The sequence below is a fragment of the Apodemus sylvaticus genome, chromosome 1, assembly GCF_947179515.1.
Source record: "Apodemus sylvaticus chromosome 1, mApoSyl1.1, whole genome shotgun sequence".
In the NCBI taxonomy this organism is placed as follows: Eukaryota; Metazoa; Chordata; class Mammalia; order Rodentia; family Muridae; genus Apodemus; species Apodemus sylvaticus.
Window position 1 is genome coordinate 126,919,565 of NC_067472.1, and position 21,813 is coordinate 126,941,377.

A 21,813-nucleotide genomic window follows, 5' to 3' on the forward strand; every position below is an offset into this window, starting at 1 on the left:
TCCTAAGTAAATTTTGAATAGAGTGACCATGCCTCTCAGTTTGTCTCACACAGGTCATTTTGAAAGTCATAGCCCTAGTAGTACTAATATCCTACTTTCTTTAAGTGCCTTGGTATGGATTACTAACAATAATATGGTCACTATACGGTCAAACGCTTTGTGCTAGACACTGTACTAGATTAATTTCTTTAGTATTATTAAAACACAAGTGAATAGCTGTTCTTGACACTACAGATAAACATTCTGAAAGAGTATTGTGACGAGGCCACATATCTGTCAGTCTGACACAGCTGCTTGATTTCTCACAGCTTTCTGCACCAATGTTTAATGGCTATGGCCTCTTTTCTTTTTTTTTCTTTAGACTTTTCAAGACAGAGTTTTGTCTCTGGCTGTCCTGGAGAAAACTGTATAGACCAGGCTGGCCTCAAACTCAGAGATCCACCTACCTCTGCCTCCCAAGTGCTGGGATTTAGGGTATGCATCACCACACCTGCCTTTCATGTTTTAAATCTAGTAAAAGAATTCTTTAGTGGTAGGAAAAAACCTTTATGTGGAAGAAACACTGGGTTAATGAATGTCTGAATAAAAGACCTCTGGAGATGGGGGTCTTAAAAATTATGCTACATATAGCTATCCATGCTCTGGCTTCATATAGCCATTAGGTACTATTATTCATAGCTGAAGTCTTGGCATGGGAAGGTATTGATCAGTATTGCTCAGATTTTAATGTGCATAGATAGTAATTGGGAATCTTATTAAAATGAATTTCAATTCTAAAGGTTTCAAGTAGATCATAAGAGTTAGTTAACTGGCTTCCAGTGATACTGGTAGTATAGATTTGCTGATATTACTGAGTATACTGAGTAGCAAGAGCATAGCTAATGATTACATTTCTCTGTCTGAGGTGCAAAGTATCCATATATACATATATTCTGATTTTGAACATAGAAGGAAATAGCTACTTCTGGACAATAGATATTTTTTAGTTAGGGTAGAGAGAAACAGAGTCAAGAATAGGTATTTAAATATGGATTGTTTCTAAAGGTTGATTATATTTTAAGTGTGTGTTTGTGTATGAGGCAAGGCCTATGTAGCCCTGTCTGTCCTAGGACTCACTATGTAGACCAGGTTAGCCTCAAACTCAGATCTGTTTGTCTCTGCCTCCTTCTGGGATTAAAGAATTATATCAGTATGTTTGATTTGCTTTGTTTTGAAGTTTTTTCCCATCATAATATTTTTATTGATTCTTTGGGGATTTCACATACTCCCCTATCACATTTGCTTCCCTTACTCTTGTGACCGCCCCCCACAACAAAAGAAACATCCAATTTGTATTCTCTTTACACTGACTGGAGTGTGGTCAAATGCTCAGTGGCCTTCGCCTTAAGTAGAGCTGAGTCCTTTCCCTCTTGCACCCATGCTAGAAGCCCTTGATTGTGGAGAGCAACACTTAAGCATCCTCTCACAGTTTTTAAGAGTTCTCTTTGAAGACATCTTGTTTAGGCTATTATTGTTTGAAGGGTGGCTTGAGGTCACAGAAGTCTTTCATGTCTTTTTATCTACTGTGTGTCTGTAGTTGCTACAGTTGCTTATTTGCTCATTAAGGTTTGAGGGAGCATGGATCATGGGCTTCTACACGGGATCTGCTCTTCTATCACTCCTCCTTCCCCATCGCCTGGGTGGGCAAGGGCGTGTTTCTCCAAGTTCTTTTAGTTGACAATTTCACACATGTGTGTACATATCCATGGCAAACTCCCCCAGGACATGCTCCAACATATCCCCTTCATACTTTCAAGTCTTTGCTTTTTTTCCCTCCCTGAAAATCACTGAGTCTAGTTAGTGCTGCCAGCTGGAATAGCAAGTAACTGGCCTTGTTGGCTTGCTCTTGTGCAATGAAGCATAATTGGAGTGAGCTCATTAGTCAGCAGTCCTGTCATGTCCAGGAGACATGCTACAGCACTCCTCCCCATTCCCTCCCTGACTTAGACTCTTTGGTGTTCCTGCGGCCTTGAGAAGAGTGTATTGAAGAAGACAACCCATTTAGGATTCACCATTTGGACCCACTATGAGTCTTTGCATTAACTGCTATGCACTACAGAAGATTCTCTGGTCAAGGTTAAGAGTAGCGCTATAAACATAGTATTAGAAAGCAGTTTGACAATGTGTTCATTTAGCAAGATAGACAACATTAGTGGATTCCCTCCTAGAGGGAGGGATGAGCCTATGACCTCACTCTCCATGAGCTTTGGAACAGATTTACAGTACCAGGCATGAATTCCCATCTGCAGTGCAGACATTAGATCTAATCATAAAGTGATTGGTTACCCCATGTGGTGGTTCGAATCAAAATGGTTCCCACAGGCTTTGAATGTGTAGTCATTAGGGAATGGTGCTATTGGACAGGGATTGGAAGGTTGGCTTTGTTAGAGGAGGTGTGTCACTGGGGGTTCACCTTGCGCTTTCATAAGTTCAAACCAATCTTTCCCTTCTGTGGATCTGGATATAGCACTATCTTACAAAATAGTAGGATTCTTTAAGAATTTATCATACATTCTTAGTTTTGCTTACCCCTCATTGTATCTCTGTAACTTCTGTACTTCTATTTTACCAGTGGCACATCTTATCTTGCCTGGCCAGTTGGTATTGCAGCGTTCAGAGTTCACTGCTGAGTCAGACCATTGATAACCTTTCTCCCTAGTGGCTTGATTACAACTTTAAGTGGGGGTGAAGGCTAACCAGCAGGAAGATTTCAGGTCATTTCTAGATTGATTTCTATATATACTGCTGCAACCAAAGTGTGTTGAATATTCAGTAAGACAGTATTTTTATCTAGTTATGGTATGAAACCAAGGGCAGTGGCAGGTCCAATGTTGCTGTGGAGGCCTACCTAACCACTAACTGGTAAAAAAGTATAGACACTAGCACTGAGATTTTCATTTAATAACTCATGTCTTCTAGAAGTATAGTCTACCCATGTGTTCCAACTCCTTTTTTTAATTACATTTTAAATTTAGCTTACAAAGTAGTGGGTTTCTAAGGCTGGAAAGAGAGCTCATGTGTTGAGAGTACTGACTGCTCCTCCAAAATGACTTGTATTCAAGCCCACATATCAAATCACAACAAACAGTAACTCTTAATTCCAAAGTCACTGATGCCCATTTCTGGCCTCTGGTGGCACCAGGAATACACACATGTGGGTTACAAGTGGTGGCCAGGAGAGGCTAGGAGGCCTTCCTAGCCGCTTTTTAGGGGAAGACTGTTCCATTGTTCCAGCAGGGCAGGTCCAGATGTGAAGAGGCAGTCCATGGTTTCAGAGAGTTTATTGTAAAGAATAGAGAGAAGGTAGAGAAGTAGAGGCCAGCCATGGCTATGTGGAGAGAGGGGTGACGAGAATGGGGAGAGAGGGGAAGCAAGGGCATAAGAGAAAGAGCAAGAGAAGAGAGAGAGCAAGAGAGAGAGGAGGGGGCAAGCATCCCCTTTTATAGTGGGCTGGGCCCTGGCTGTTGCTAGGTAACTGTGGGAGGAGCATACCTGGCTATTGCCAGGTAACTGTGGGGGTGGAGTCCACACAGAATACCAGGGGCTTGGGGCATTGACCTATGTGACTAATGGCCACAGAATTATGGAGTTGAGGGCCTTGTGTCAGAAACCTAGTGTCTGGGAGCGTGGCCAACGGGTCCATCCCTTGCAGAATATCTGCGGGGTCTCTGGAGGTTAAGTCTCACTCAACCAGAGCACAGACTGCCTTTCATGGTTCCACACATACATGCATATAAAACTTATACACATAAGATAAAAAAAAATTTCTAAACATGGTTTTTCTGTTGTAGCCCTGGCTGTCCTGAAACTTACTCTGTAGACCAGGCTGGCTTTGAAGTGATCCACTTGGCCTCTACCTCCCAATTGCTGGAACTAAAGGAATGTTCCACCACTGCCAGACATAAAGATAAATCTTCAAGAATTGTGGTGGTTTAAATATGAACGACTTCCATAGGCTCATAAGTTTGAATGCTTAGTTGGCTGGGAGTAGACAGGTTTGAAAGGATTAGAAAGATTAGGAAGTGTAACCTCGTTGGAGTGTGCTGATATTTCAGATGCTCGATCCAAGCTCTGTGCCTCTCTACCTATGGATAGGATTATTACATGCTGGGCTCTGCTGCTTCTCCAGCACACACTTGCTTGCCACCATGCTTTCTGCCATGATGATAATGGGTTAAGCCTGTAAGCAAGCCCCCAATTAAATGCTTTCTTTATTAGAGTTGCCTTGGTCATAGTGACTCTTCACAACAATAAAGCAGTGACTAGGACAAGAATTATCTTACAGCGTAGTAGATTGCTATCAGAGTTTAGCATACATTTTATCTTTAATTACTCCTCTCTATACCCTCTACTCCTTGTTCCACTCATAGCCTCCCTTAAACTTTTTCAGAATTTCACTTTCTACTTCCATATCATATATGTTCTGCTCTCATCCTTTTACCTTACAGTCAGTCCCTTTCCCTTCCCTCTTATAAGCCCTTATATTCCTAATGTCCTCTACAGTCACTCTAAATTAAACAGTTAAATGAAAAAGATTTAAGCATGCAGCATTTGTCTTTCTGGGCTTGAGTTGCTTCAGTTAGTGTCTTTTTTCAGCTGCATGTATTTCAGATGAAAATTTCATTTTATTTCTATTCCTGTAAAATCCAGCATTTTCGTACCACATTTTTCACTCTCTATTCATCACTTCATGGACATCTAGGCTGATTCCATTCAAACCTGCTGTGGACAGAGGCACAGTGAACATAGGTATATATGATCCTCTATAGGAAGATAGGTAGTCCTTTGTGTATATGCCTAAAAATGCAGAGGTAGATCATGGGAGTTCTGTTGTTAGCTTTTTGAGACACTTGCACACTTTTTTTTTAATTGGTTATTTTATTTATTTATTTGCATTTCAAATGTTATCCCCCTTTCTGGTTTCCCTGTCACAAACCTCCTATCCCATCTCCCTTCCCCCTGCTTCTATGAGGATGCTCCCCCACCCACTCCCGCCTCACTGCCCTGTCATTCCCCTACAATGGGGCATAGAGCCTTCACAGGACACCAAGGGCCTCCCCTCCCATTGATGCCAGAAAAGGCCATCCTCTGCTACATATGCAGCTGGGGCCATGGGTACCTCCATGTGCACCCTTTGGTGGCTGTACCCATTTGCATGCCCACCAACAGTGGATTAGTGCTTCCCCTTCCCCATCTTTGCTGGCATTTGTTCTTTGATTTCTTGATGATAGTAATTCTGGCTGGAATTTGATAGAATTTCAAAGTAGTTTTAATTTGTGTTTTTCTGGTGGTTAATAATGTTGAACATTTTTAAAATTATTAGATGTTGGGCATGGTGACTCACATCTTTAATCCTAGTATTCGAGAGACAGAGACAGGGCAGTCTTTGTAAATTTGAGCTTTGTTAACTGGTGAGTCCCAGGCCAGGCAGTGAAACTGTCTCAAAACCAAACAAAAATAATTTAAAACTCAAAAATCATGTTTATCAGCCATTTGTATTTCTTTGAAATCTCTGTTCAGTTCTGTGGCTCAATTTTTTGTTTCCTTGATGTTTAGTTTCTTGAGTTCTTTGTATATCGTAAATACTTAATCCTCTATCAGATACATAGCTGGAATTCTGTAAGCTGACTCCTCACACGACAGTTTCCTCTGGTGAACAAAAGCTGTTTCATGAAGTCTAATTGTTGATAATTGACCTTCTTGAGCAATCACAGTCCTATACTGAAAGCCTTTAAAGTGTACACCATGTTTTTTCCTCTTGTAGCTTTTGATCTTAAGTTGAGTTCCTTTATCCATTTGGATTAGATTTTGTGCAGGATAAGAGATTGGGATTAAATTTATTCTTCTATGTGTATATATCCAGTTTTTCAGCACCATTTGTTGACGTTGTCTTTTCACCAATGTGTATTTGTAACACCTTCATCAAAAATCGGGTGCCTATAATTGTGTGGCCTAGTATCTGGGCCTTGTTACTTTTTTGTTGCTGAATATATGTTTGGTGTTGTTATTTTTGTTGATGAATATATTCTGTCTGTATTGCTGTGGTTCTATAGCACAATGGAATCAGGTGTGGTAAAGCCTTTAGTAATATTATTTTTTTGCTCAGGGTTGCTTTGCCTCTCCAGGATCTCTTGTGCTATATCTAATGAATTTAAATGTTCTGTAATGAGTTTAGATTGCTGTATTTCTGTGAAGAATATCACTGAAATTTTGATTGAAAGTGCGGTCAATCTGTAGATTTCTTTTAGTAATATAGCCATTTTCACACTATCAATATTTTTCCCAGTTCATGAACGTGGTATAGATTTCTATCTTCTAGTTCTTCCTCAATTTCTTCAGTGTTTTGAAATATATATATATACACACACACACACACACACACACACACACACATATACATACAGACACACACATATACTCATATACACATATACATGTGTATGTTTATAATATGCTATGTTATATAAATCATATAATATAGATTATATAGATTTAGATAATATATAATTATATATACTAATATATCATAATAAAACATAATATGTTATAATTTATACTTATAATTTATTATATATTATAGTATATAGCATATAATATATAATGTATATTTTAGACTTATTTAATTTTATTTTATGTCCTTTGGTGTGCAAGTGTCAGACAATTGTGAGCTGCCGTGTGGGTGTTGGGAATTGAACCTGGGTCCTCTGGAAGGGCAACCAGAGGTGCTCTTAACCATTCAGCCATCTCTTTAGCCCCAAGTTATTTTTTAACTTGTGAATTATATTATTTCCCTTTCATTTTGTTATTGGTACCTTGGAAGGCTAATGGTTTTGTGTTAATTTTGTATCCTGCCACTTTGCTGCATGCGTTTGTCAGTTCTTAGGGTTTTCTGGTGGATTCTTTAGGATCTCATATATGGAACCTTAACATCTACAAAAAGTGTTGTTTTGACTTGTTTTCCTATTTGTGTCCCCTTTATTTCTTTGTTGTACTGCTCTCACTAGCACCATATTGAATGGAAATAAAGGTGAACATTCTTTTCTTGTTCCTGATTTTAGTAAACATGCTTGAACACACGCACCCCGTTTGACATAGTATTGTCCATAAGTTTGTCATATCTTGTCTTTATTATGCTGAACTGTGTTCTTTCTACTCTGAGTTTCTTTGGGACTACTATCATGAAGGGATATTGGATATTGTCAGATGTCTTTTCTTTATCCATTGAGATACTAGGTGAACTCTGTCCTTGAGTCCATTTGTGTAATTTATAACATTCACTGATTTATCCGTATTTGACCGTCTCTGTATCTCCAGAATAAACCCAACCTAATGCTTTCTTGAAGTCAGTCTGTTCCTTTATTGTGCATGTTCATGCATGTGCATATCAAGGCACATGTGTGGAGATCAGAGGACAACTGCATGAAACAGTTCTCTTTCTGCCTGTGGGTCTTAGAAATTGAAGTTGGAGCCGGGCGGTGGTGGCACATGCCTGTAATCCCAGCACTTGGGAGGCAGAGGCAGGTGGATTTCTGAGTTTGAGGCCAGCCTGGTCTACAGAGTGAGTTCCAGGACAGCCAGGGCTACACAGAGAAACCCTATCTCGGAAAAACAAACAAGCAAACAAAAGAAACAAACAAAAAAAAGAAATTGAAGTTGGGTCACTAGGTTTGGTGGCAAGTGCTTTTATCCATTGAGCCATTCTGCTGACCTAAATGTGGATGGCTTAAAAAGAAAAAACACTGTATTTAAGACATAAGTTAATTTAAAAGTATAGCCTTTACTTGGAGGAAAGGTGGACATAGGGAAGCAAAAGAGCAGAGTTTGGGGTAGGGACAGCTCTAATATGGGTGCATTCTCAGCCTGTACAGTGATAAGAATATAGCTTTGATACACAGAGACAGAGAGCAAGCAGGGTCTCTACAGCCAGACAGGAATAATGTAGGTGGATGACACAGCAGCACAGCTTTAAAAAAAATTCCTCCAAAGGAAAGAGTTCCCCCCACCCCCCCTCACTGATGTTTCCCCCTCCAGGGTCTTTGTCTGAGTACGTTCAGAATGTGCTGCGGAAATCTGTGACACTTGGAGTCGATTTTGTGCAGGCTGACAGCACAAACCCCACTGTCTTAACTCGCTCACTCTATTGAGATCAGTTAGGTGGGCATGTTTCTGATTTCCTGCTTGCTTTTCCTAGCCACAAGGGTGTGAACAGGCAAATGGAATACTGCCAGCCAGCCTTATAAGCAAGTTTGGCCCTTAAAAAAAGGCATGGGCGGGGGGAGTGAGGGCTGGAGAGATAGCTCAGCAGTTAAGAGCACTGACTATTCTTCCAGAGGTCCTGGGTTCAAATCTTAGCAACCACATGGTGGCTCACAACCATCTGTAATGGGATCCGATGCCCTCGTCTGGTGTGTCTAAAGATGGCAACAGTGTACTCACATATATGAAATAAATAAATTTTTTTAAAAAAAGAAAACATTGGGAAAAGATTTATATGGAAGGAGATACTACTACAAATGAAATGACAGAAGCTCAAAATGTTGAATTTTGTCATTGTAGCTCGTAGCGGTGGGGTCACTGAAATAGGTTCCTCCTGGGTAGTATCTCTGAAGAAAGCATAGGAGTTAAAGGTATCGGTGGGAGTCATAGCTTGCCAACCGTAACTCTGAGGGATCCTGGAAAGCCAAATGCAGGGGAAACAGTACTGACAGCCAGATGATGTGAGCTCCTGAGTATTGAGTACTAACTGAACATACAGTGGTTCTGAGATTGTTTCTCTTAGTGTGGTCTGTCAGATACCACTTTGGGAGTAGTTCTTCCATCTGTGCCTTTAGTTGCAAGTGGGAAAAGAAGAGCTGGGCCTTTGTGTCCACCTGTGGCTAATATATATCCTGTTTGTATATAAGAGCCTGGGTAAAATGGATCTTAACCATATCTCCCTCTGATACAAAAGTTGTGGGCCAGGCTCTGTGAGATGTACCTGGAACAGCCTCATAAATCCACCCCCTCCACACACAAACAAGGTTGTTCTCTTTTTCAATGATAAGCAGCTCCAGACAATCCCAGAGCACCAGGTGTTATTCCCAAGGGTCCAAATATACAGTGTTTTTCTGGTGGTTATCCCATTCCTCAGTGGTAAACAGTGCTGTGTCAAGCTGCTTCTCAGAGGCCACTTAGAGCACACAGATACTATTTCTTTATTTACTTATTTTATTTTTGCTAGCAGAATTGTGAAGCTTCTCATTGGGCTATAAAGCCAGGGCTTGAGCCAGCAGCTGGAAAAAGTCCAGGACTAGTGTGTTTTGGGGTTTGAGGTGGAGAGCAGGAGAGGAGAGAGGGAGCGGCAAGAGCGCAGAGCAGTACAGGCAAGCAGTCCACATTGCTTTGCTTTTAGCTTTGCTGTCAGCAGACTGGCCACCATTGCCGAGATTGGAGGGACGGGGCGCTGTCTCCCAACCCTGACTTAACCATACTGCATCGGACTATTCCAAGTAGCTTTTGTGCTATCTTTCTCTTGGAGGCAAGTCTCCTCCCAGTAGTCCCCTCCTACTCCGCCCCCCCCTTCTGTGAGAGATGATGCGGTTCTCTATTGCTAGGCTCAGCCAGCTGATGTCACTGGCAGCGGGAAGCATCAGCAGCCTGATCACATGCTACCTAGTCTGTAATGCAGACGGGATAGGGGTGTGTGTGGGGAGGGGGCTATATGGCAACTGTTCTTGCTTGAACGCTGCCAAAAGTACAGAGGCAGCAGCTGCAGCATCTAGCCAGCTTGGATGTCTTGCCCCTGAACCTGAGGAAACTAATATTGGTGGTATTTATTGTTTTGTTAATAGTATTAAGAAAAACAACCCTTAACTCTAGGGGTTTGTTTTGCTGTTCTCCTTTCCAAAGCAGACTTCCAGGACTCTGAAGAAACAGTTACAAGCAGGATGCTTTTCCCCACCTCTGCGCAAGAATCTCCCCGTGGCCTCCCAGATGCAAATGGCTTGTGCCTTGGCCTGCAATCACTCAGTCTGACTGGCTGGGACCGACCCTGGAGCACCCAGGACTCAGACTCCTCATCGCAAAGCAGCACACAGTCAGGTGAGTGCAAGAGAAGAGGTGGCTGGCTAGGGGAGGGGGCCGAGTGGGGTAGTGAGCTAAGATATCAAAGCAACAGTTGTTCTATTCCCCTCTGCATCATTCCCTCTCTATATATACACAACACAGAGCTGTTTTGCAGGCAATGGTAGCTGTGAGTGTTGCACGACAGAAACTGCTGGTAAAGGCAGATACGGCTTTTCTATTTGCCCTGACAAATGCCCTGGAGTTTTTAGCCTATACTTGAGGTTGCCCTGATAAGGGTCCCCAAGGTTTCAACCCTATGCAGATATGATCCATCTAAGCCCCTGGTGCCCAGGCCTGTCTTGGAGATGATGAAGCAAAACACTTTTAGGTGGGGGAGGGGAGTTAAGGAACTGATTACTGAATGACCAGATTCTGTTTAGTGCTTTTAAAACTAAAGAGCTACATGTGAAGGTTGGGTAGCCCTGAGTCATAGTGAGAGATTAACTGAGCAATTTTATTTGAATATTGGGACTGCCTTAACATTAGTCTAAGAGCATCAATCCTGGAAAGGGACTGACTGGGGAGGAGGGTAGGTAGGGTAACTCCCAGATACAGAGAGGAGGCTGTTTGTTGAAGGTAACTAATGGATGAGAGGCCACTCCCCTTTAGCATCTCTTGTTGTCTTGATACAGGATTAATGGGAACAAATTACAGGGAATTATTGACAAATCTTTGAACTGCTTTTACTCAGACCTTCCCATTACCTGTTTATTCCCTTCTTGTGGTATTTTGGGGAAGATTAGCCAGGTAAAAATCACAAAAATTTTCCAGGAAGAATTGTGAATTTAAATGCTATAGTATTAGTTAGAAATCAGTATGTTTTACTTTATGTCACAATACAAAAGTATTAGCAGATTCTATGGAATGTGGAGGACTGGTGTGTGTGGTGTGGGTCATTTGCCATTAATGTTGGCAGTGGAGTACTCTAGCCTGCTGTCCTTTCAGAGACCTCCCCAGTCTAGGACCAGGAGCAAGTTACTGCTGTGTTGGTTTCTCTGTCCTCCACCCTATATGGTGCAGGTATTTTTTAAAAATGCTTTTCAGAGTCTGGTATTCTTAATGTCTGTTAGACATTTTAATGCCCCTTTGTTTTAGTAAAGCACTTTTGGGGAAGAAGAAAGGTGTTTTTTTTTTTTTTTTTCAATTGGTTTGTAGATAGCATTCAAGATAACTTAACCTTCAAGAGATCCTATCTCCAGCTTTTTTTGGGGGGAAGGGTGATAAGTATTCTGTTCCCTAGACCAGGAAATGTGTCACTTTTCAATGTCATTTGCTTTGGAGGCCATAGTACTTCTTTTATGTGTTCTTTGAAACAAGCCTTGTCCTTTTTTTTTTTACTCCTACAGGATCTGAGCAAAAGAAGAGCTCACACAAGAGATGACCACCTGTGTGTGGTTATCAGTGTCTGATTTGTGCTGGCATCAATTGGGGTGTGGCCCTTCTTTCCTCCTGTTTCTCTTAGCTACGGAGTTAGCTTCTGAACTATAGCTAGGGCCATGGAAATTTAGATGTGTCCATCTTGAGGCTTAGAAAGCCTGTTCTAACAGCTATACAGTAAAGTGATTGTCTGCTAAGGAATTCATGGCCAACCTGGGCAATATAGCAGGACCTTGTCTCAGGAAGGAAAGAAAAGAAAAAGCTAGGTCTAAGTATATTGTATCAGCTTTCCCACCCTCTGAAGAACCAGATCTTATAGCTATTAGTCTGAAGAGGGGGTGTTTTTCTTTACCTTCCATCTCAAGCATTTAGTAATAAATATTATATGATTTTGTGGATTAGGGAAGGGCTGCAGTCTGGAGTTCAGAATTCATAAAGACCTGAGACTTGCCCCAGTGCAGTGATCTGGCTAGGTTAGCATGAGTATCTCTTGCTTTCTGGAGGTTAAAACACACTCATTCCTCATCTCCATTCTGTGTTTGCCTTTAGGAGCTGTGGTGGTAGCCTTCTCCTTTTCCTAGGCTTTGTGCCTTCGTGGAAAGCCCATATGAGAGTGCCATCTCCTAGAGTAGGATGGAGCCCTCCCACCAGCCAGCTGCAGTGCCAGATCGTGCACCCTTGCCAGTAATGCGGGAACACACAGCCCACATTCCAGTGCCCACACTGCCTTTCCATCTGAAAACCAATTTCACTCAGTTTCTTGAGGAAGGGAGGAAGATAGTTCAATAGCTTCAGAAAATCTGTGAGTGGTATCTGCAAGCAGTCTGGTATCCTGTTGTCTCTGTGTAGAGCCTGTTACTGCTTAGACTCTGGTTGATGGTACTTTCCCCAATAAGTGTAGCCCCACACCTGACTGTCTTCTACCACATTTAAGTATTTGACAGTACAATAGGCACGGTTGGAGCATAGGGCTCTTGACTGAAGACTTTGACTATAATATTCACTCAGGCATTAAACACTATCTGCCAGAAACTGTGGGATACTGAGGCATGTCAGTGAATAGGATAGAGTCATTATCATTAAGAAGTTCTAGGGCTGGTAAGTTGGCTCAGCAGGTAAAGGAACTTGCCACCAAGCCTCACAACTTGAGCTTGATCCCTGGAACCCACATGGTAGAAGAGCTCCAACTCCCAAAATTTTTCTTACCTACTATACACATGTGCATATATGGGCACACCCAGAGGAAATAAACAGAATTTTCCTAAAAAAAGAAAATCGCCATGTCTATCAAGCAAAAGGTCCTTTAATAGTATGTCAATACTGTGTACCCTGTGATAAGGGAGTTACATACAGCCAACATATTAATTTTTTAATACTGAACATAGCACATGATTTTAATGCTTGAGAAAAAACTTGCAAAAGTATACAAAGTGGCATACTGTTGTCTAAGCAGTACAAACCTGGGGTCTGATGTTTTAAAACACTCATTCTTCCTATTAAACTACCTTTTCTGTGGCCAGAACCTTAATATGTTAGACCAGACTTAAGGTAACCTCATGTAATACAAAGGCTCAGTAAGTAGCCTGCGGTGGTCTGCTCATGGATGAAATCTCTTAAGAGGAGGGTACTTGAAAGACACTTCCTCTCACTCTCCACCCTTGGTCTCAGTTCATCAGCTTAATCCCTCCTGGATTTGCCTTTCTGCCTTTCCCCTTAGGACTCTTCTGTATGCAGCATTACTCAGCAGGAGAATGAAGTGACATTTCAAATCTACCTTGGAGGGACCTGGAAAAAAGGACTCTTAATGGCCACTTTGTACAGAAGCCCAGTGGGCAAGTGAGATACTCAGACTGAGGATGCCAGAGGACATGTCTTGTCTATTTTAATTCCCTTTTAGAAGTCTCATGAGATTAACCTATTCCACCTTCTTTGGTTTCTGTCCTGTTAAACAGTTGAATGTAATGTTCCTTGTGCTATCTCATTTGCAAACTTCCCCATTGGTCCATGGTGTGGAGCAGCCTGGTGTGATACAAACGTCTTTGCTCTGCTCTCCCAACCTCTTTCAAACTGTTGATGAGCCAACATTCAAAACAGGGTTAGGCTTCTCCTATGTGGAACAGGACTTCCCAGGCCCAATTCACATTACCTTGCAGATTTGCTTTAACTCTCTGCAAGCAGCCTCAGAACTAAGGGTACACAGAGAAATGAAGGCTTACAGTAACAGTTGTATATCTAGGGTTGGAATAATGGCTCCTAGATTTTCTCTGTGACTACTCTTACTAGATTACAAGTATTTGATTGTGTCCTGGGCCTAGTCCCACTTTACCTGTGAGCTTGAGCTGATAAAGGCATCGAGTCCCAGCCCTGCTGCTGTTGCCATCAGATCTGGGCAGCTTTAGACTCTTGGAGAGGTAGGCTTCAGAAAATTCCAACAGTGACTCAGCTGAAAAACCGGAGACCTGGCATAGAGAGAAGGGTGAAAGTAGAGAAAGTTTAAAATCAGTCTAAAAATAATTACTGCTGATTTGGTCTCTTGTGCTCTGAAATGGCATTAATGAGTTGGAACCTTCTGCCGGGTTGGGCTGTAAAGGGACAGTCAGGTCACTCGAGGGCATCTGACTGTGGGTCACAGTTTCCAGAAACTTGGCTAATTCTGTGGGCTGAAAGAGAACTCAAACCAGCTTAATTCAGAGTCTCCTATTGTTGACATCCGTTTTATCCCTTTATCAGCTATGCATTTCTCTATATGTGTTTGTGTATACACATTCTTTGTGAGTGGTCTTATCTAGATTTGTTCATAACAAAACAGTAATGAACTTTGGGCAGTTTAAAATAGATAAATTCGAGCCGGGCAGTGGTGGTGCACGCCTGTAATCCCAGCACTTGGGAGGCAGAGGCAGGCAGATTTCTGAGTTCAAGGCCAGCCTGGTCTACAGAGTGAGTTCCAGGACAGCCAGGGCTATACAGAGAAACCCTGTCTCGAAAAAAGCAAATAAATAAATAAGCAAGCAAACAAATACATAGATATATTCACTTATTAAGCTATTATTTTTATATTCCAAATTTGTCCTGTGCCCAGTGATGTCTTTTTGTCTGTGCATGACTTTAACTTTTAATGACTGAGCCATCTCTAGCCCCAGCAATGTCTTCTGTAGCAATTGTCTTGCTTTTTAAAACACATATCTGCCTGAAGCAGTAGCCCTTAGCTCCTTTGTTTCTGTTCAGTGTGAGCTTTTTACAGGATACAGCTAGTTCGGGCTATCACTTTCTGAGAGTATTATATTCCATGTCATTCTTTTTATAGTCTTTATTATTCATGGCGCTATGTTTCTCTGCCTCTGCTTCACCCCCTACTTCCACACTGTGTTTTTAGAAATTGGACTCTTTGTAAAATGTCCTGTATAGTCATTTTGGCTTCCTATGTCCTTGAATGTTAGTCTTCATTGTATTATAAGCGCTTTATTTATAAGCTCCAATCTTTAAATTAAGATAAATAATTTCATATGAAGCATGTTTGGGTGTAATAAGGGTATACTAATCAGAAACTTAATAAAACCTAGGGTTTTTTTGGCTGGAGTTCTCAAAGCTTTAATGTATCTCTACAGATCTCACAGGAATCTTGTTAAAATGCAGATTCTGGTTCAGACCTCAAGCTGTGTTTTAGGTATATTTTAATGAGTTCTTACCATGGTCATCACTTTTGAGACTTTTCCTTTAGGTCCCCTGCACTTCTGGTGGGTGAGATTTCTCATCTGTGGTCGATGATCTTAAAAGATTTGAACAAAAAGGAGATGTGCCTAGGACATGAAAATAGGTAGATGAAAGGTCTCAGTAATGATTTATTTGTTTTTGTTTTTTGTTTGTTTTGTTTTGTTTTTTTCAAGACAGGGTTTCTCTGTATAGCCCTGGCTGTCATGGAACTCACCCTGTAGACCAGGCTGGCCTCAAACTCAGAAATCTGCCTGCCTCTGTCTCCCAGAGTGCTGGGATTAAAGATGTGTGCTACCACTGCCCGGTCAGTAGAGGATTTCTTTTGTTGATGTTGGAGGAAACTGGATCTTACTATGTAGCTTTAACTGGCTTAGAGCTTGTTGTATAGACCAGGCAGTCCTGGAACTCAGAGATCTACCTGACTCACCTCCAAGTATTGGGATTAAAGGAGCATGCCATCATGCCAGGCATCACAGTAGAAGCTTTCTATAGATAAAGTTCCTGTTGTTGACAAGGTAATTTGCAAAGTTTCCAAGATACTAAAAGGTTGCAAGTTAGCTGAGATAAATAGAATTTGTAGCTGGAAAAACATATATTAATGCAAGTGAATATAATAAACTGGAAGGAATGAGGAAAGTCACCTGTATCGGCTGCTAGGTTGGTTTAGAGCTATTTACAAAGCACTTACAGAAAAAAAATCAAATCCATTTTGGGTAAAAGCATAGTTCCTATAGCCCGTTCTTGCCCCTGGTGTCCCTAGGTATGATCCCTTTAGTTATTTTCTCTTAGAATTTTTTTTTGAATTTGTCTTTGTGCTATGCGATCATGCAAAAACACAGGTCTTACCTAAAAGAAAATAAAGGTAGTTTATTTTGGAGCCCAGTATGAATGACTATAGCTTGGGAACACAAATTCAGGTCACCCCAAATATTGTGTTCCAATGTGGTAACAGTTGGATGAAATTTAGCTTTCCAGTTGTTCCATTGCTGAAGAAAATGTCACTCCTCTGTCAACTGTACATAAATGCTCAGGGAGGATGGATCTGAAGCTTTTAAGTTGCTGTTTGGCCAGGTGTGGAGTCTATTTGTTGTCTCAGCCTCATCTACCTCAGCAGTATTCCTCCCTCCCTACCTCTTCCTACTTGCAAGTACTTCCTCATCTCAGATCCTTTCAACACCTTGCTTTTTCATTTGTTTGGCTTTGGTTTTGTTTTTCAAGAGAGGGTTTCTCTGTAGCCTTGGCTGTTTGGGAACTCACTCTGTAAACCAGCTTGTCCTCAAACTTAGAGCTGCCTCCTGAGTGCTGAATTAAAAGCATGCGCCACCACTGCCTGGCATTTGCGTAAACCCTGGATCTCTCAAATACTGGATAGGTATAACCTATCCAGTGTGTTTAGACTTAATATATTCTAAGTTAGCCACATGCAGTTCCATATCCTGGATCTCATTGTCCTTAGAACTTTTAAGGATTCATGTTCTTGCCTTCTCCATTCCGTAGAGCTGTCACCTTATGGAAATAGCTGACTCTTATCTGCTCCTGATATGTTCTGTCATCCTTCTGTCTGTAACTTATAGCACTTGATCAGCTCCTTAACTCCTCGCTTGTTGTCGTCACCATTGAGTATTACGCCATGTCCCATAAGAGAAAAAGATCGTAGCCCACTGTGGTTCTAGTATTCATGGAGATGCCTTAGTTCTGATGAAGAATATGCTGAAGTCCAGTTGTAAGTGTTCTGTGCCTTACTGGATGGTAGATACTGCAGGACATCCTCAGGTTTTGTGGCCAGCCTCTCTGCCATCCTCAGTAGCTCCTCACATCATCTCTTCAGTGTTGGTTTTTTTTTTAAGTTATCTTCCATACAGAACCCAAAATTTTTTATCATAGTTGGCTCTGTGATAAATTTTTTAGATTTATTTATCATATTTCATGTGTGTATTTTTCCTGCATGCAAGTATGTGCATTACATGCATGCCTGGTATTCACAGAGGTCAGAAGGCATCAGATTTTCTGGAATATAGTTACAGATGGTAGTGAGCCATCATCTGGATACTGGGAACTGAACCTGGGTCCCATGCAAGAATAGCAGATGTTTAATGCCCAGGCCCTCTTTATGATTTAATTGTCACTTCATTGTTGACAACCCTAAGCTTGTTTTTGTAAACTGTGAAGAAGGATGGAAGTGTCCCCCTAAGGCAGTGGTTCTCAACCTGTGGGCCCCAACCTCTTTGGGGGTTGAATGACCCTTTCACAGAGATTACTTAAGACCATCTGAATACACAAATAATTACATTTGTAACAGCAAAATTACAGTTCTGAAGTAGCAATAAAAATAATTTTATTATTTTTAATTGTTAATTATTAATTATGGTTGGGGTCATCACAGCATGAAGAACTATATTAAAGGGTTGTAGCATTAGGAAAGTTGAGAACCAAGCCAGGGAGTGGTGGCATACACCTTTAATCCCAGTACTTGGGAAGCAGAGGCAGGCACATTTCTGAGTTCAAGAACAGCCAGGGCTATACAGAGAAACCCTGTCTTGGAAAGACAAAACAAACATAAAAGTTGAGAACCACTGTTCCAGGGTATTTGATGCCATTTTAATAACTAGTGAGTAGTGAGTACAATGGTCTATACATTTAACAGTACTATTTGCCAGACTTTGCAACACTAGAGAGGAAGCTAAAATCCACTTGCCTCTTGCCCTTTTAAAGCATAATCTCAGAAACATGGATTATTTCAGTTATTTCAGGCAGGAGTTTGATAAAACAGGATTACTTGAAAGTTTATCAAGGATTGTAAATGCTGGGTGTTAGAATCTAAGCATTTTGAGACATTTAGTTCTAGCATGCAGTTAAGTGCTAGTACTTGAAAACCACTTTGAAAGGCCTAGGTAAAAGACTATGTCCTTGAAAAGCAAAATAATAAACTAACTCTTTTGTGGATATGTTTGGTTCCATAGATAATATCCTAAAATTAAAAAGTGACCACAGACTGGTGAGAGATCTCAGTGGTAAAGGTTCGTGCCACCCATTCTGGTGGTTCAAAATTGATCCCCAGAACTCACATAAAGATGGAAGGGGAGACTGAACGTCAAAAAATTGTTCTTGGACATCATGGCATGGCACCCAATGCACTCTATGGTAGCAATAACAGTAATAAAAGATTGATTGTGCCTGGCATTGGTTAAGATGTAAAGGGATTGGACTCGTCGTGCTGATGGGAATGACACTTTTTAATTTAAGCATTTTTTCCACTATAAAATAATAATTGGATAAATGCATCCACAACCTTGCCTGCATTTAGGAAATGAAGGCTAAAAATAACACACATATACCGTGTCTTTATCTGGGAGGGGGCGTGTGCCTGAGGATAATGGTATGGCCTGATGCAGTGGTAACAGCTATTTTGAATCTTGTGTGTGATGTTGTCATGATCTATCATGAATGGCAGTTTGTCTGGTACCCCGAGTGATACTTGGCTTTGGTTCCAGACTTGGAGAAGTTTATTCTTGTGCTTGGACATCTGGGAAGAAACCAGCTCCAGGTGGCTTGTGTTTTACTTAATTGCTGGTCAGGGCTGAAGTAGGGGACAGTTAATACTCACTATTTGTTGAATACTTGTGTTATTTGGGCTCATTTTGAGAGATGGATGGTGTAGTGCTTTGGATGAGATACCCTGTAAGCCTTTTTTTTTAAATACCCAAGTTGGCTGCTTGGGGAGGATTAGGAGGTGTGCCCTTGCAGGAGGAAATATGTCACTTGGGGGTGGGCTTTGAGGTTTCAGGGACTCAGTCCATTTTGCTCTCTACCTCTAGCTTATGGTTTGAGCTCTTTCCTGCTGCCTGCTGCCTCTGCTCTGTCATCCTGGACTCACTAAGACAACTTTTTCTTTATTCTTCAATTGAATAAAATGTCAAGGCTTCTATCTTAAAATTAATGTGTCTACACTTCATAGTAAAGCCCTTTTATTCTTTGTCCTTGTAAGAAACAGTTCTCTCAGGTCCCTCCCTTTCTTCCTTTCTCTTTTTCTCCCTTTTCTTTCCTTTTACTCTTCCTTTCTCCCTCCCCTCCACTCCCTTCTCCATTCTCCCCCTGCCCTCCCCTCTAATATCCCAAGCTCTCCTGGGACCTCCAAATCCTCTTGCCTTAGCCTCTCAAGTGGCGGGGTTGCAGGAGTGTCTTCACATCTGGCCCTTACTCTCTTTGGTGTTAGGTGTGTGTTTGTTAGGAGTCAAGTGTTTTTGCTGAGCACTTTTCCTCTGCTGTCTGATATTGACCCTGCCTAGCAGTGTTATGACATAGTTGGTATTTCACTCAGGCGGCCAGTGAGAAGAAAGAGGAGGCTCAAAGACACATCCAGGTGAGCTTTTCAGAGTGACAACCAGCTGAAAGAGGTCTCATACCAGGGGTTTCATACCAGGTTTGTTTCCTCAGATGGTGAACTTTAATGACATCATTTTGCTTCCATCCTAAATATTTGAAATTTGGAGCTGCATAGAAAACTTGTGCGTGCTAGAAGTTTTCAGAAGAGAACTTACTAGATGAGACATGCTTATGCTATATTAGTCTGTGCTGTGTGACACACAATTCTGTTTAAACAAAATGTCACTTTTAGAAAAGCAGGACTCTAGTAAACACAGAAAGTAAACAGAAAGCCAGTGAAGGAATGTGGTTTTGACTTCCCAATTGTACTGCGGATATATCCAAACATTAATAGCAGCTATAGCCAAGGTCTCCAGTGGCAAAATCTCAGATGGTTGCACTGCTCCTTAAGCCTGTGACAGAGAACAATTTTGCTGTTGCTTTAGTAGAAAGAGTTCTGGCAGTCAAGTCATCCTGTAACTTCGATTGAGGACTGACTGGGTGACCAGCTCTCCCAAACCATCAGTTATCTGTACATTATGTTCTCTGTTTCTGAAATGCTCTTAGAGGTTAAATCTGCCTTGGGTGACTATGGGAGGAAAAAAAAAGGTCTTATCTAGAAAGAAAAAGAGGTTATGAACATTCCTTTTTTTTTATTTATTACTATTTTCTTTTTTTTTGCCATCCTAGTATTAAGCATGCTCCAAAATCCACTGGGAAATGTCTTGGGAAAACCCCCCTTGAGCTTCCTGTCTCTGGATCCCCTTGGGTCTGACTTGGACAAGTTCCCAGCACCCTCAGTTAGAGGACCTCGCCTAGACACCCGGCCCATCCTGGACTCCCGGTCTAGCAGCCCCTCTGACTCGGACACGAGTGGCTTCAGCTCTGGATCAGACCATCTCTCAGATTTGATTGTATGTAATGTGCTGGGGGGGAGGGGTGGCACTATCTGTTGATCCTAGCTACAGAATCTGTTTTGGAGCTTGAAATGGGCACCTCAGAGTAGGATGCAGGCAAGAGAGCTCATCAGGCACCTTTATAGAGCTGTTCATCCTTAGCAAACTGAAAGCCACTTTGAATGTCCATGAGAGATATATTTTTTAATTTATTTATTGTTATAATGTAAATACACTGTAGCCGTCTTCAGACACACCAGAAGAAGGCATCAGATCTCATTACAGATGGTTGTGAGCCACCATGTGGTTGCTGGGATTTGAACTCAGGATCTTCAGAAGAGCAATTAGTGCTCTTAACTGCTAAGCCATCTCTCCAGCCCAGAGAGATATATTTTAGAAACCAGTATCTTTACTTGTTACTCAAAGAGCTGTTAAAGAACAGTTGATTTCAAAGTAAATATGAGCATATGCCAGTGTTGTTTCTTGAAGTACATGGATGTTTTTATTTTAGTCTTTAAAAAATATTATTTGTATACCTCTGTATATAATGTCCTAAGGGTCATAAGTGGTATTTTAATAAGTGATATTAATAAGTCATTGATTAATCATTAATACTGGAGTTTTGATCTAGATTTGACTCCAGCTCCTATACTTTGCACTTACCCATGCCAACTCACAGTCTGAAACTATCAACAAATTTACATATCCTGTTTCTTACCTACAGTCAAGGGTGATATGTGCAGGCTCCATGTTAATTAGTTAGGAAATGGCTTAGGGTGGGTGGGGAGGATGGAATAAATAGTGTAAATAGGATAGCTTAGACAGTATAGCTAGAGGGTGAAAGTAATTACATATGTGTCTTGAAGGGAAAGAGGCAGTGAGACAATTTCCTGAAGTAAGATGCAGTTTAAGGTACCACCTCAAATTTGCTTTTCAGTTACTAAACGCTGTGAGCTAAATGTTTAATAGAATAGGAGGGAGGGCTCATTTCTCATCTTCTTAGCTTCCTGACTACCCATCCACAACTTTAAGAACCCACCGGTCCTGAACTTTGAACACTGCCATTTATTAGTATTCTTGTTGCCCATCCATTTACTCTGCCCAGACTGGTTTCTAGAATGACTGCTCAGTCAGGTGCTTTACTTCTTTGGCCTTGAGGTCACACCCTGTGGGATAGATAGGCTCACAAGGTACTTGCTCCATTTCATTCCTTACATAGAACTCATCTTGGGAATTTACCTCAGGCCTGACAAGTACAGCTCTCTCAGATACACATCTAAGGATTCATTTGGAAGGAGACAAAGCTAACACATAAGAAGAATGA

General features: G+C 41.3%; 1 protein-coding gene across 3 annotated transcripts in view; it reads left to right on the forward strand.

Moving 5' to 3' along the window:
• The window catches only part of Cpeb1 (cytoplasmic polyadenylation element binding protein 1), a 104,653-nt gene that overhangs the window by 69,380 nt on the left and 13,460 nt on the right, over nt 1–21,813 (forward strand). For 2 of the 3 annotated variants that reach the window (XM_052159697.1, XM_052159685.1), the window contains exons 3-4: nt 9,928–10,119; nt 20,284–20,507. In XM_052159697.1, coding sequence (XP_052015657.1) covers nt 9,966–10,119; nt 20,284–20,507 — 378 coding nt within the window. In that variant the 5' untranslated portion in view covers nt 9,928–9,965. The remainder of the gene's footprint in view (nt 1–9,927; nt 10,120–20,283; nt 20,508–21,813) is intronic. The other variant, XM_052159692.1, reaches the window with a different exon arrangement.